General features: G+C 41.0%; 1 protein-coding gene across 1 annotated transcript in view; it reads right to left on the bottom strand.

Moving 5' to 3' along the window:
* Positions 1-8,437: 8,437 nt before the first annotated feature.
* The window catches only part of LOC112980738 (vasoactive intestinal polypeptide receptor 1-like), a 59,142-nt gene continuing 51,073 nt past the window's right edge, over positions 8,438-16,506 (bottom strand). Inside the window, exons 10-14 of the mRNA XM_064508059.1 lie at positions 16,387-16,456; positions 15,460-15,551; positions 14,345-14,474; positions 12,932-12,973; positions 8,438-10,147 (exon numbers count right to left, since the gene is read on the bottom strand). Coding sequence (XP_064364129.1) covers positions 9,959-10,147; positions 12,932-12,973; positions 14,345-14,474; positions 15,460-15,551; positions 16,387-16,456 — 523 coding nt within the window. The 3' untranslated portion in view covers positions 8,438-9,958. The remainder of the gene's footprint in view (positions 10,148-12,931; positions 12,974-14,344; positions 14,475-15,459; positions 15,552-16,386; positions 16,457-16,506) is intronic.

Here is a 16,506-nt window from a genome sequence, read left to right as displayed (position 1 = left end):
CCTTTTTTCAAGCTTCAGTTATAACCTTGCGGGAGATCGTAATGTTGTTTCCAACCAAAGGGATAGGAAACTTACTCAGTCAGCATATTGCAGGAAACCTTCACTGTCCAAATGGACAAAAATATACTGACTCTATCAACTTGTGAGATTTTACCATTCATGTGTCGGGCACTGTTACTAACTCCTGACCATGACTCCAAAGTTCAAAACTTTGCCCATGACTCATACAGACATGTAACTTTACACTACTACTCTGGCCCAGACCTACCAAAAACTAGATGCAGAAATTTCAAGGGGCGCACCAAAGAGAAGACTTTCCATAGTGATTTCAAATAAGCAGTGACAATAAAAGAAATGCAACAACCTTAATTTAATTCGCTTTGTTTGCCTTGTTGTTTTAAATTATTTTTCACTAGTGTGTAACAGACAATCGCTTACAGCAACGGTTTCCAACCTATGGTCTGTGGAGACTCTAGAGCCAACAGGCTGTTTCTGGTGTGCATGGAAGATGATTAAGGAAAATAAGTTTATACATTGTAAATAGCAATATACACTTTTAAGGCTTTTGAAGGGCTTTTATTTTACCTGGAATTAGGTGAAGGCTCCACAGATCAAAAAGGTTGAAAACTACTAATGCAAGAAGATGAGGATGAGTTGCTATAAGCTGTTTTCCTGAGAGAATCTGGATGAGTGTCTTTGGTTTCTCAGCTTCCTTCCTATAGCTTCATCCAATCTGTGATGAACCCCTCAATGCCTCACATCCAGCCTCCACTGTGACAAACAGTGGTGGAGAGGAGGTGGTCAGGAAAGCAGAACCCTTGTTAGTCAGGTCTAATCACAAGGAGGATCTATAACTCAGTATCCCAGAAGGGCTAGGATGAAAGGGAAGTATAACCAGGTCTCCTTCTAGCCTTCTCACAGTGGGTGATAGGTTTGAGAAGATGCAGGTGGAAGAGGTGCTGCACCCTAGGTGTGCCTGCATACTTTCCCTTTGTGTCCTCAACACCAAAACAAACATGCAAGCTCTGGTTTCACAGCTGCCATGAAGTCCTCTTACATGACGAAGTACAGGATCCAAATGCCAAAGATAATCTCTCTACTTTCCACATTCAGTGGCTGTACCTAGAGAATTCAACAAATTAAGCTTTTTCTCTCTGTTTCAATAATGTGATTTCATGATATTAAGACTTTCTTTTTCTTCCTGAGAGTTGTTCATATGAACAAGGCCTCCAAAGCTATGTTGGATATTTAAAATCTTCTGTTGTATTACAATGCAGAGCAATAAACGTGACCTTAGCAGAGCTGTTATAGACCAGACAGTCTAAAAGGGAGCAAGACATGGTAATACGGACAGACAGAGCAGGATAAACAGGGCACCCCATGAGATCCTGCTTGGCCTTCTGCTGCCAGACCAGACTGGGGTCTCCTATAGTTCCTATGTCATTTCTCTGAGCTCTGTGTGGATATCTAGAAAACTCTAAGGTATCTCAAAAGTCCCCTCTATTCAGGAAGTTGAATTAAACTCATTGAATGTGATTCAGCTCCAAGTTCAGACACGTGCATTTGAGTAGCTACACTTAGGTGTCTATCTGAGAACAGTGTCTGTCACTCTCCTCTCAGTCTGCAACTACAGAAGAGCACCTAATGCAAAGATACAACCAAATATCCAGTTCTACCTGATTTCCAAAATATCTCCTAAAACCTATATCACATGGTTAAAAATCCTGCCTGGTCTTGAACAGGTTCTGTAGGAGACCGCACAAAAGAAAAGCCTATATCTCAACAGCTATATTTGCAAAGCTGCTCAGGCAGGCTCCAGAGGTGCAAAAATCTCTAAGAGTGTTACTTTTCAAGGGCTATAGTTAGATTTCTTTTTCCCTTTCAACATCAGGCATTTTCAATCCTAGGCATCCTGGCCTGTAGGCACAGTCCTGGGGAAGATCCTATGCCGCTAAGCAGGTACCTCAGGAGGCATCCACATCACCTAACTTTAGACATCAACAAAGAAACAGCCTTCCTTTGATCTAATTGTCCCACTTTTCCTTTGTAGTCACAGGAAAAGAATGAGCAGTTTCAGCCTATGAGCCATCAGACATATTCTAGTTGTCTACTCAAGAGTAAGATGTTTCATACTTTGCAAGTGTCTGTTTCTTTTCACAAGGAAGTCTAGCTGACCAGGTCATAGACAGTTGTTTACAGTGTGGAAGTCTACATGTAGGTAGACAAATTCCACCCCCTGGGACATTTGTTCGGTCATTATTGTTCTGTTTCATGCATGGTGAGAAATAATGCTCTTAAAAGGCTTAGGGGTGGCTTCTGTTGGAGCTACCAACCAGATCTGGGGGAGGTGCATGCCCGATAAAGGCTTAATAGTTCTCACCAAGCACAGTTTTGGGGAAATCTTGTTCTTTAAGTCTGGTTGCATTCCATGTGCTCAGCATTTCTGTGTCCAGAAACAAACCATGGCATATAGTGCATGTGAAGTGAAATAAATTAGGGTTTTACCCTCTGCTTTTATCAGTCAGGCACATGCAAACAGTTTGGAATTGCATTTATGAATAATGTTGAGAAGATATGAAGCATGAAGTAGTAGTTAATGATGCTCTGATGTTAAGCTCTGTATATGTCTGTATTAGAGAGCTAAGCTACATATGCATTGTACTTTATGTATGGAAACACATCAGCAGAGTTTGAACAATGTTTTGAACCTGTGATCCTTTCACTTCCTTTGATTAATCTCACAATTTCCCATTGGCTTTCTTTTGGGGAATTCATCCACATGAAGAGTTACTGTGGGATATGACACTCTTCAGTGTCTGAAGTGACTTAGGCTTCTGGACGTGCCTGTTCCAATGGACTTTGTCCTTGCAGAGGAATCTCAACAGGCCTTTGTGTGCTATAATCTGTAAAAACAAATGTTTCATATCTTCAATCTCTCTCTCTTTTTCTTGTCAATTTAATGGTAATGCAACATGCTATAGCTCTGAGAAGAGTTGTGCCAAGCTACTGTATGTAAAGCTGTATTTTGGCTTTTGAATGTGCCAAGGTACACACTTACTGGCCTGTTGGGTCTAATGCTGACCTTTTTGGTCACAACTGGTTTAATCGATAATGGCATCTGGGTTTATTCAGCTTTGTTATGAAGTGGAAACACAAATATCAGTTGCTGCTTTCTAATCTTTTTTGTGTTCCAAGAAATTGTTTTTTACATGTATACTGCTGTAGGTGACAAAATAAATGTATTATTATTTTGTGTAAGTCCGTTCTGATATAAAATTGAATCAAAGAGGACTTTTCTGTCTGTGAAGTTACAAGGTAGTGAATTTCCTCCTAAATCAGCAGGATGGACCTTGTTTTTTTTTTTTAAAAAAAAAAAGAGTTAGTTCATTTGTCATGGGAAGGAGTCGCTGCATTCTGCTTGGTAAACCCAGCTCTGGAGCAACCAGGCACAAAACCTTTGTTTTGTTGGCCATGCACATCCTCGCTTCACCCTCAGGCAGTGATGTTAGGAAGACGTTTAGCACACTGCATCTGTATAGAGGATGAATATGGTCTAATATTGCTGATTAACATGCAACGCACTCTCCTTTGTAATTAATAGCACAAATGGTTCTCAACTTTGATCCACAGATCCTTTGAGGATTGTATATTATTTCTAAGGGGCCTAAGCAAGAAAAGAAAGTCTACTGTCCTCAAATAAAGGCACTGCCAGTTGGAAAAGGTGGAAAACAATTGCTCTATAACACATCTGGTATGTTTTGAGGCTTCATTTCTTTTCTAGTCAAAGCACATTTTTTTCAGGTTCATTTTTAAAAGATCAGGGACATTCACCCTATTGTAATTGGACTCTATCATAGATGAACTATTTCTGAGTTACTTTTCTCCTGCCTCTTGTTCTCAGCTTCAGCTGCTAGTTGTAATCCTTTGTTTTACCCCTGTGGATGTCTGATTCCTCCGCAAAGGCTACATCTTTCAATTGCTTTTCTCAATCATTTGTTTAGCTGAGGTACTGACCAGGTACTTAACCAAGTACTGTTGGGTCTCATCATTTGATGGGGCAGTGGATATATTGGAACCGAAGTTAGAGACGTGTCAGTGAGCAATGAGCCTCGGCTGCTCCCTAAGGGATGAAGTGCCCAGAGGCAAGAGCAATCACACAGCGAGGTGAGCAGGACAGACCTGGAGATGGTGGCCAGGCCCAACCCAGAGGACAGACCATAGAGGACATCGGGCAAGTCCACAGTGAGCAGGCAGCTCCGATGTCAACCGGGAAGTCAGTGCACAGGTCGGGGTCTGGGTAAAGATGGTCCAAGGCTGGGCATGGCTGTGGCTGAGTTGGAGACCAGCACTTCTATTGCAGGAATGGGGCCCTGGGATGAGCTGAAGTGTGATGAGGCTGGGTGGTTGCCCACAGTCAGGTTGGGGTAGAGCAGGACTATGACCATGATGGGGCTGAGATGGGGCCTGGACAGGGTGAGGGGACACCACGGGGGGCTGGTCAGGGCCAGGGAGACCTGTCAATGCCCTCAGGACCTTGGCCAGATGGGCCTGACTGCACCTGCTAGTTACACAACATCATTTTTACTATACTTTGAACAATTTTAATTACCTTATGGACATGGATTTACTCAGTGAACTGAGTCACAGCCCTTTCTATGAGCTTTGGATGGTGGTTGTGTTTCCCCTTTCACCACTTACTTACAGAAGGGCTGCACCAGTCCCCACCAAATTAAACAGGGATTTCAGCAAATGCAGAATAGGTAATGCTGGAAAGGGCTTGTATCTAAACCATAACTTACAGAAAATTACACGAGATGACCGAGATCAAAGAAAAGCACGTGGATGGGCATCTGGGATCAAATTTATCCCCTCTGAGTTTGTACATCTAAAGGTTACACATATAATCTAAGGCTTTCTTAGGTTCCTGTTATGGGTAAAAGGCAGGAAAAAAGGCAACTCCAAAGTGTATTTTAGCCCACTCTAAAAGTCCTTTGGTAACTATCCATAATTTTAAAGAAACAGTGCCATTTTGTAGCACATTTGTTCCAAGAACCTGACACCAGGAAACCCTTATTTACTGGTCCTGTCAACACACAAAGGTGAATTCTGCCTTAAATCTCACTTTATTTTTCTGAAACTGAGTATTTCTTGCTCAACCACTTAAAAGTTGGCTTTCTCGTAAAATTTCAAGACAGGAGCCGTTTTGCGCAGCAGTATAGTAGGTGACAAGAAAGTCATACTGTGTTGGTGAACACTTGGTGAACACTTACAGCAGTCCAGGCAGCCCAGATCTGAAGAATTCAAGCTATGGCCCCCTTTAATATACTTTACATATAAGGTAGAATTTAGCCTACAGAGTAAGACTAAGGGAATAGGTAGGTATGTGCATGCGGGTTAGGTGTCTAAGCTTCCATTACAGATAATATAGACCGAGGGCAGGAACTGGTTTCCTAAAAGTAAGTAGCTAGTGTAATTTTAGGCACTGTGAGGTATCCTGTCTGACTTTCAGGTGCTTATCCAGGAGAGTACAAATATCTAAAAATCTGTATCATATCTCCATGACAGTGCAGGTATCTTGGATGCCCACAAGACATCTCAAATGACATTAGATAAGTACATTTATGCAAGTGAATCTAACTCCAAAACAATAAAGTCGGTTATATCTAGAAAGCCATATGTGGCCAAATGTAGGTGCTTACTTTAGAGAGAACTGAGCAGCTCATGGATTCTGCTAACTCTATTGCTTATACCTCCACTGGCTTAGATATCCAGCTCATATATGCACTGCAACATACAGATGTCTAAATTTAGCTATCTATCTCGTGAGCTGAATGCCACCATTTCCTTTACAGACACAGGCATTTCTCATCACAGCAATTCATTTTCCTGAAGAAGATGATTTTCTCTCATGCAACATAATCTTAAACTGATTAACTGTTTTATCCGTTTGTTTGATATGCATGGAAATTCCAAACATAAGAAGCACAAGGGTGGGATTCATCTCATCTAGCTTTAGAAATCTACAGCTGCTTTGGCCATTCTCCAATCCCTTTGAAGGCAATGAAGATCTACTTGAAGATGAAATGAACCAAGGGCTGGACTGCATCAGCTATATCAGATATCCACTGAATTTAGATAGCATAAGGAGAACAGCTCAGATGGAGACATTGCAGACACCACCGTATAGTCAGAGGCATCTCTCCTCACGTTCAGTTCATACCAAACACTTTTAAATGACACATTTGGACAATCTCAAGTCTGTATTTCCTTCTCAATGTCGGAGCTGCCTTTGATCCCTTGATGGGTTTCAGAGAGCCTCATAAGTAGACTAGTACCATGTGCTTGTTGGTTACAGTTTCCAGCTCCTCAATTAGTTCAGCTCTTCTGGGAGGATAATCAGACCTCATGTTTTTCAGGCTTTCCTTTTAAATAGTTTCTGCTATCTCTCTGCACCCCTCTGGAATCCAGCAGTGGGTGAATAAGGCAACCTTGAGGTAGCTCAGCATTGGCAGTGGGTAAAGCTGCTTGCTGGAGGGCTTACTTCTAATTTGCAGTTCTAGAAAAAAAATAATGCTGACACCGTAAAAGTTAAAAACCTACTCTCAGTAAGAAGTTTCAATAATTTCAAGAAGCTAGTCTCTGCTGCAGCATCAAGAACAACTGCTGAACTTGTTGTTTTTAGCCTTTCCAAGTTGTCATGTAGTTTGTAAAGGGATTTAAAGAGAATATCTGAAGGCTTAGATTGTGTAAAAGATTCTAGGGGATTGAAGGAAAATATTTTTCCTAGTTGTACATTTAAACATATATATTTAACATATATGCTGCAACCATTCTTTAAAAAAAAAATAGCTTAGTCATTTAGATCCCATTTGGGAAAGGACATGGCTTCGATCTGATTTTAGGCGTTCTTTTTGTGAACGGCAGGCAAAGCTTTGGTGCACTGCCTCCAGTTTCTGGACTGCGCGCGTTAGGAGCGCAGTGTGCCCAGCACACGCCGCGCACCACGAGATGGCAGTGCCTCCGCACAGACCAGAGCAGCATTCCCAGACCCCGCTTACCACAACGCCTTTGCTGCCTTCACAGGCCTGCTATGAAGCAATACATCCCTGAAACATTCCCCACCCTTGCACACACATCAAGTCCTTACATGTGTCATCAGGAAGGAATCAGCAGCCTTTCCAGAGCCAAAAAGAAAACACTTTATCCAAAGAGCTATTGCACTCCCCAGGATCATTAACCTTATCACCAGCTTATTCCAAGTACAGGCTTCATGTAAATTATGCAACTGATGGTTTGAATATATGCAGAATAGATTCATATAGTCCTCAACTCTAACATTGCTTACACATCCTGCCCCAAAGTGATGGAAAAGTAAAGAACTTGGAAATGCCAAAAGGAGGGATAAGGATGGATGAAGGGACACTGGACAAGATTGCAGAGCAGGGCGTTGCTAGGGTTGCAGGATAACATTTAAGGGATTGGGTTGGATCTGGGTGAGATGAGTGGTGAGGGTGACTAGAAAGAGCTTGAGGCAAGAGAGGAAATTTGGGAAGTTTGTGAATGTGGAATTAATATGGTGACAGTAGATGAGCAAAAATTGAGTTGTGAGGTCTGTCAGGAATGGTGGGAGAGCTGGAGCTGTTGAACTGGTTAAGGAAAATGAACACTGGGTGACTAATGGAAAGATCCTTTATGATAAAATGGGACCCACCACCTTTGCTTGCCATCATTTCTCCTTTTACTGGATCCTTGGATCCAGTAAAGAAGCTTACCAGCAATAAAAGCAGGTAAGATGTAGTGAGATAAGTGATCATAATGTCAAATGCAGACCATCCTGGGAACTCAGCTGTGAAGTGGGAATGTCTGTGTGTTGCAGATGATGGGCACTGTATAAACCACAAATTTGGGTGAGAGAGAAAATAGAGGGGAGCTTGTACTAGGAGGAGAAGCTTTCAAAACATAAAGCCTCAGGCCAGAAATTTTTGGAAGGGACATTCCCAGGTCAGCTGAAAGCAGAAACATAATTCACTCCAAATGTGTTGCCCTTCAAAGACTAAATACAGGATATGGGTCACTTCCTTCACATAGAAAACTCAATAGCATCTAATATAGCTACTTCCTCAAGAAAACATTAAGTGGTCAAACACTGGAATTAATGGCCTTACCTATTAAATGGATATAAGCAGGGTGCACACACACTAATGGTGCCTTGGAAGAGGTGTGGGGCATTAAGTCAGGCTGCAGGATCAAGGCACTGTAATGTAAATCTTTTTTTGGGTGAAGAGGTCATAACTGTACCTATTCATTAGCTTCAAAACTGTATCCATAGTAAACACAATTATGGGACTCTCCTTTTCTATAGTCTCAAATGAAACATCCAAATTGACATAAGATAAAGAATTAAAAATTAAGAAGCCACAACAGCTGTAATTATCACTTGCATTTTATAGGTGTGCATCACACAAGTGTATCCAAATCACTGTGATAGGCAACAGAACTTAAGCAACGTAGGAGTGAGAATTACATTTACTACAAACTAATAAAGTGGTCAGAATAGAAAAGAAAACACCTTATAGAGGACATCTGAGTCTTTGGGACAGAGCGCATGAGTGCCTAATTGATAAAGGAGTGATCTGAATGACAGGAATAGAAATCTGGACAATTCGGTTTGCTTTAATAAGAGGACCAGAAATGAAGCACCTAAGATCACTGAAGAAGTTCCCATAAAGCCCAATGTCCTCTGGCCTAAGCAATTAAATGAGAGCACAGGAAAACAAGGGACTTGAGCACTAGTTTTGTTTGTTTGCTTGTTTTTTCTGTTTTAAGCTAGGTGGATATTCCAGTTCACAGAACCCCACAGTTGTACTTGAATGGTCACAGTTTCTAGCAGCACTTTCAAGTCTGGGTGCAGGTTCTCCTGGGAATGGTCCTACCTTGAAAGAAACTGGCTGTATCTAGTGAACCCTTTATGCCCTTTCTCTGCTTTTGGAGAGTTTGATGTGGAATCCAAGTCAGCCTTGAAGAAAGAGTAAGGTCCCTCAGAAAAGTGATGCAAGGACTGGACTGATTCATTCTGTGGTGCATACTCTGCTTTATTAGACCATACTGCTTCCTTGATAATTCTGGCCCCAGAAACATCTTTCACCTGAGACATACATAATAAGTTGAGATACAATGGACAGAACTGAGATAAGAGCAGTCACAACAGATCAGTCCATCCTCAAAAGGAAGCCCTAAAATAGCTCAAAAGTACAGTTTAATTGTGGATTTCACTGACTGATCCAGTTGACCTTCAAGATTATGGTGGCAGATTGTCTGTTCCAGCAACACGTCTTTCCATGAACAAGAAAGGGCTTGGGGTTCTTTGGCCTAATTTAATCTTTCTTACAACAGACATGGAAGAAAAACACCAAGTAGATAATGATATCCATTCTTTTTTATGTCACTCTTGAGATGCCTTGAGACTACTTTTAAAGGATGCTGCTGCTCTATAGGTAGGTGCCTAGCACTTTCCGGTGTGTAATTCCCATTAAATTGTCCCAAGCTGTCTCAGAACAATGAGTAAAAAAATCACTAATCATTGCTGCAGACCTTTGCCACTGTGTCTAAAAGTAGTTGTTTCAAACAAAGATTAGGAATAGTTCTCTTGTGAACTAGGAATTCTGGGAAACACTAGCAAAAGTATGATATGCTGGGCACCCCAGAGGGTGCTAAGCTGTTAATTCACACCAGATGAATATTTTGCTTTTTATTACAAATTAGTGGATTTTGTGTGCTTAAGGAGAGAAAGGATCAGGGCTGTGGTACTGATCTGTATGAGGTGAGAAAAGCAGCTCACATTCGGGACAAGAAATTCTCAGAAGTCTGCTGACAATATGGAAATCCATGACGAATCCAGACTCGCCTTCTCTTAGGTAGTATGTAACAACATCACAGCAACTCAGCCTGCTAGATAAGCTCAGACAGAAGTTACACCATTCTGGTACACAGATATTTTCCTTTTCGGACTGATTTTTTCAAGCAGTGATAACTGAGTGACGTAGTTGACTGGACTGTTTTCTCTGGACAAAGTCCCATGTTTGTGTGTGAAGTTAAGGTATTCTTGATACTGCCATTTACACAGTTGTTTCTTTAGCTCGCTTTGAACCTACAGAAAAGAAATTTAAAAACAAAGAATCAGAAAATTGAGACTTAGAAGGCATTGAGGATAAAAGATGCCAAAATGTTTGCTTGAATTTAGATTACTATGGGCCAGATGCATGGAGGCTGCTAAATCAGTCAGGATTAAGCCTTAACACGTTTTTAGAAGGACTTAAGCTATGTCCTTATTTGTGTTCCTAAACAGACTTACTTTCCAAAATCCAGAGTACAAAAGGGAGGTCGTTGATAGTAATTTCTTTCTCTATTGCTCCAGGCCTGCTTCATAAATATGTCCACCTTTTTGTGTAATTTTTACCTTCCCTCATACTGAATCTCCTGAGCCTTCTTGCCATGGCCTGCTACATGCAATAAGTCCTTGTGCGTCCCTCTCTAGGCTTTCAGCCTATTCAAATTGAATAGGCTTTTAAACATCCCTTACTGACTCTGAAAGACTCTGAATCAACGTGAACACGTGTTGTGTTTCAGAGAGGTCTGGGGGATGCTCAAAAGCATAGACAAAACTGAAATTTTTAACCATCTGACATATAACAGGTTGGTCAAGAGACAGGAACGGTGAAGAACCACGGAGAGGAAGTCCCAGGACCACTGTTGACACTTTTAGGAATGGAGTGAGAGGAGTAGGGTAAAGTAGCTTCTGTTGTCCTCTATAAACCAGCTTGCACTTAAAGCAGGAGCAAAGGGAGTGCAAGTAGGTGCAGAAAGCAAACAGTCTTTCCTCCCCTCCCTTGGGATAGGGGTCAATCTGCTCCCCTACACAATTGCTCACTGTGCCCTGTTACCTCATCTCTGTCTGCTTCTCCAGCAAGGGAAGTGACTGTCTTGAATGTCAGCAAAGTGCCTTGCAGATGCCATCACAAAGAATATACGGCAAATTCCTATAACCACATAGCTACCATCTTCCCTGGTTGGCATTAATAATGAAAATCTAAGACAGTGCTACAGTTCTAGAAGAATTAGCACAAACCCACTTGAAATTAAATGCCTAAATAAACTATTAAGCGAAGCTGTTAAGTGGTGCAGGGGGGTTAGAATGGACAAATCTGACTTATATACTCTGACCTTGGATCATCTAGTAATTCTGTTATCTAATCTTCTACTGTGCAGACACACTAGACTGGTGTATAGAAAGGAGGGTGGGACATTCAAAAGCACTTATTTTGGACATGAGGCCCCCTCAAAGTAACTGGCAATATCTACTCTGGAGAAGTCCCCGATTCTGCCATTAGCATCAAACCTACCAATGACACAGACATACCAGCCTCTATGTGCAACTTCAGGTGTGGAGAGTACATGTCCTCTGGAGTTTTCAGGACTCTAATAAATAAAAAGAGGGCTTCCTCTACCAAGCCAGTGCTCCAGCATCCCAGCAAGCTCAGGACCCTTCAACATTCCTATGTACTTCATTCCACAAAACAGGACGCAGAATACCAGCCCTCAGTTTCATCCCATAGACACCACCCTTTTTGCCAGCAGCACAGTCTCGTGCTGTTATACATACTTAAAACTGAAGAAGCACACACAGAAAATAATTATTATGTATTAAAATTGCAGGGAAACATATGAGATTCAGGGAATATCCAGTGGCAAGTTACAAGGATTGGCTGATCTGCTTTAGAAGCAGTTATTCTTAATTATGGACCTAAGCCAATCCGTACCACTTGACCTTGGGGGCCAGAGATCACTCACTCCTTGGCCCTTGTTTAACACCCACTAGATTAGCATGCTGCCAGATGTGATATGCAAGCAATTTAAAAGGTGCTGGCAAGGAGTCTGTGTGGACAGAGGGCCAGTGGGATGTATAGCATTCTGTATATACAGTTAGTCCCGAAGACACTCTCTAAGGGCAGTTTTGGCATGGGAGTAGCATCAGCATGGCCATTATGAGTTATTTTCCTAAGTAACAAACACATTTTGGCCATCACTCATCGCTGGGTAGGATTCCTCTCGCCTACCTTTAGCCTCTCTCTGAGAGGTGCCCAGTCTAAGCTAGTCACCAAGGCACACTCTACAGTGAATGGAGAGAGAGAGAAGCACCTTCAGTGGGTCGTGCCTCCCACCTAACCCACGCACTTTTCTGAGGATGAGATGAATCACCTCATGGAGGTGTGTTTTTACATTTTCCCTGGGCTTTTGTTTAATTCTGCTCTTTTGGGGAAAGTGCAAGCAAATTCTGGCTATCCATGCAGTGTTTGCACAGGGAAATCCAGATAACTCTCCTCCTTTCTGTGAGAAGCTGTTTGTTAGTTTTTAAAATGGTAGGCAGTCTAAAATATACTATAGGGACTTTATCTGAGAGTTCTAATAATGTCACAAAAACAGGAAAGGAAAGGATTTATAACAAGACTGCTGAAAACACACAAGCTGCCTTGGAGAAGAAAGGGAAAAGGAAACAGAAAGGGAAAGGATAGAAACCCACTAAGAGAAACTGGAATGAAAGAAAGTACAGACTGGTACAAGATTTCCATTGAGACATCATCATGAGAGCTATCAGACATAAAGCAGAAAGAACCTCCCCTGACAGCAAAGTCACCCACCATTTGTAAAGGGTCACTGCTTCAAAGCTTATTGTGTGTCCTTCTGTCGAAATTACATGAACACAGATAAAGCCAGCAAAGGTATCAGGGAAAAAAAAATGTGTATTTCATGCTTTCAGGAGCAGATCAAAGTACAAATCAGTTCTGGGAATAGAAAAAAAAAAAAGAAAAAAGAAAAAACAAGGGAAGACCATGAGTTTCAAAGGTTTTGATGATCTTATGTACTTGTTACTCACCTCTGCATTTGAGAAGCAATATAGGAGTGCGACAACAAAGCCCTAGGACAGGGAGGGTAGGGAGAAAAAAAGTCAGCAGTCAGGATTTGAAACAGAGAATCAGGGAATGACATCAGCATTCATTCATAGTTTGATTAACACAGCAAATAAAGACATATATATATATATTACACACACACATATACATATGCATGTGTGTCACACACCCACACACCCACACACATATAAAACTTCTGTTCCAGTGGGATTTGGGTGATGTGGCACAATTTATTGGGTTTTAACATGGATGAAACACCTCCATGGGCTGGATATTTATACTTCTGCCCCTTTTGGAGACACTCGGGTTTAATCCATTGTTTACCATATCCTCTTTAGATAAACTGGCAGTGCCTTCTATCTTATTCTCATCTAGTGGGTGAGGACCTGTTCTTGTTTGCATCCTTACTGCTAAATTATCCTCTTTCATTTAAAAGAGAATGCCTATGTTCAAACAACCTGTTGGGAATGGTCTTGGGTTCATATGCATCCAGAACTACCATCAGGCATCGTCTGGGAGAGTGTTAATCAGCCCAGACCCAAACGATTTCATAGACTGTGGGCAATCACTGGACAGTGCCAGACTACAGTATATTGGACTGTATAATACTGTACACGGTATTGCATGTATTAGAAAACTGAACAAGACATAGCCCTGAGCATTGGCCCACAATCCTCCATGTTGCTAAAATGCCAGCATGGTCTATGGTAGAGCTTTGGCTTAGGCCAATATAGGTTTTCCCTAACAGTGCCCAGTCATGGCTGAGAGGTAAGCAGGGAAAAAGGATCCTTTCTAACATGTATGAACACGGATATGCTGTTGCAAGGGAAAGGGGAAGGAAAAAGATCTTAGCTATTTGGTGCAACTTGTGCCATACCCAGGGAATGGCCTCTGGCCTTCCCAAATCTGAGATACTGCTTTGAATAGTGATATAGCAAAATAAGAGAAACAAACAAAAAAAAGTATTAGGAACTCCTAACAGCTGAAGGATTATTATTATTTATCAATCCTCTTATCATCACTTTTATTTTATCCAGAATTAGTTTCAATCAGTTCATCTTAACCCATACTTTTATCTTCATGGCATCATGTAAGGCACCCAGTCATTACTATTCAATAAGGGTAGATGTTGTATTCTTTTCTTATTAGTAATGTGAAGTCTGAGTCAGAACTTATAACTAGCATGAGATTTTAAATAATAAAAAGATAGGGGAACAAACAAGAGAAAGAGCTTGTGAAGGAGTAAGATGAATGTGTGTGTTGAATTTAGACATTATTAACACCTGCTCTAATAACCAGTCTTAAATACAAAACTCCTCAAACTGTGGTGTTTAAGTCCAAGCCCCTTAAGACTGATAAATTTTCGTCCAGCTTACCTGAAAGGAACCCAAGCCCAGCTCAATATAAAGTCGAGCTTCCAGACCAGTGCTTTCTGGGAAAAATGCAAATACAATATAGTGCACTCCAAAGAGAGGGATCAAGAGTAATGTGGACTTAGCAAGTCTCCTGGCATACCAAGAACAAAATAACAAGACAATGTTAGCAGCATGTAATTAATGATAACAATTATTGGAACAAAATCTACTACAGAGGATCAACTTCAGAGTGCGGGCAACTATGTCAAAAAAAAAGTTCTGGAAAGATTACTTTCTGTCACTCCCGCCATCAACATTTAGTGAACAAAGATGAACAAATCAGGCTACAAGTTTTCTGGACTGACCTTCAGTGGTTCCACTCCCTGCTAAAATTGCAAAGGCGAAGTCACACAGACAAGCGCTCTGCTCTGTCCTTCTGAGATTAATCTCAATCAGATGGAGGTAAGTATCTAAGCTTCAGATGGATGTAAGTATCTAAGCTTCAACATCTCTCAATGGTTACCAACTATTAACCATCCATGGGACTTGATTCAGCTGCTTAAACATGGGTGTCAAGGCCATTTAAGATGACCTGGGGTATTCTGCTTGGCCTTCAGCTCACGCCAGAAGGGCACAGGTTTCCTGTAGCCCCTGTGTCATGACTAACATGCATTCATGGATGTCTTAGGAAGAGTCAAATATTTTGCTAGAGTCCTCGGCTGTATTAATGACTCCTCCATTGAATGTGTTGGAGATTGTGAACATCAAGGATTAGATTCAGTCAGCATCATGCTACAGCTGAGAATTTACAGTAGAGTGTCTGTATCTATCTTTTTGTGGCCATTTGTGTGTAAAGGTCTGGATACATTACCTGAATACAGTTAGTATTTAGTCTTTCAAGCTGGGTCATTTGGAGCCTTAGTACTTTATATCAGACTTCTCATTTCTCCTCTTCCCCCCTCACAAGAAGAGGAGGGCTGTGTGATATTTGGGATGAAAAGGGAAGTCTACTTTTTATTTGTTCTGGGAACGTCCCTTTCCACTGGTAAGGAGTGGAACATTTTGCAATCTTGCTCATAAATCATCTCTTAGAGCAGCTAAAATGGGTCATCACCAAGAGACCCAGCAATACTTACACAAAGTGGCTTGAATGGCTCCCTCCTCCCTCTTGAGATTTCAATTTATGGACTAGAATTCTGATCACATTAATAAATATAATAAAGTTAATCTGAAAAGACAAGACAGGACCTGTAAACCTATTACAATATGAGAACATATCCTCAGTTAGTACAAATTATATTAAAAAACACAGCCACAGGAATTACACTGATATAAACCAGTGAAGATTTGACCTTTGATCAAATCAATAGCATTTGAAATATTATTTATTTTTCCCATCAATATGCAAACATTTGTTCAATGTTGAAAGAATATAGGCCTGCATATCTCAGTGCCATTACATATCTGGTATTAACTCCTTATGTTCCACTTTCAGCACCTAGAAGGTCTTATGCGGTCTAAATAACCCCTCCTGTTCCCTTTGTTGATTATGAAAGGGATGATAACAATTGCCATCTGAAATGACATAATGTTTGCTTCCTAAATTTAGATGGAATGAATCTGCGTAAGAAGTAATTTTTGTCTGAAGTTAGCATCCTAAGAACTTATTTTAAAAATGTACTAGATAAAATGACCTACATGTATTTCTTGTATTAAACTAGCTTCATAAGACCTAGAAGTCTTGCTGGTATGGACTGCCTTTCTTCAGAAATGGCTTACAGAGGTACAGACACTATGATCTATGTGATCTATGGAATGGAGGAGGCAATGTGACTCCATAACCCTCTAGAGTGACTCTAGAAAACCTATGATTTGTCCTTCAGATTGTGATTTTAGCTGTAAAGGGGCAGGGGGAGGATGCTGTACAATACTTTCCAGTTCTTTAAAATGCAAAAAAATTTAAACATAGCAATTGACAGAGCATTTTTCCAATTTACAGGAAAGAGACACAAACTTAGCTTTATGATTTCAAAAGATGCTCAAGACAACATGCAAAAACATACTAATACAGTTAGCAGAATGGGGCCTTTGATGATCCATAACACTACTCCGTTTTCATCATCATCCCAACATCTGAAACAGCAAACAAAGACAGTAAAGTTATCTATTCCATGTGGCCATTT

Source organism: Dromaius novaehollandiae, chromosome 2 (assembly GCF_036370855.1).
Source record: "Dromaius novaehollandiae isolate bDroNov1 chromosome 2, bDroNov1.hap1, whole genome shotgun sequence".
Classification (NCBI taxonomy): Eukaryota; Metazoa; Chordata; class Aves; order Casuariiformes; family Dromaiidae; genus Dromaius; species Dromaius novaehollandiae.
The sequence above is the reverse complement of the archived record's forward strand: the minus strand, read 5'-3'. Positions and strand labels throughout refer to the sequence as shown.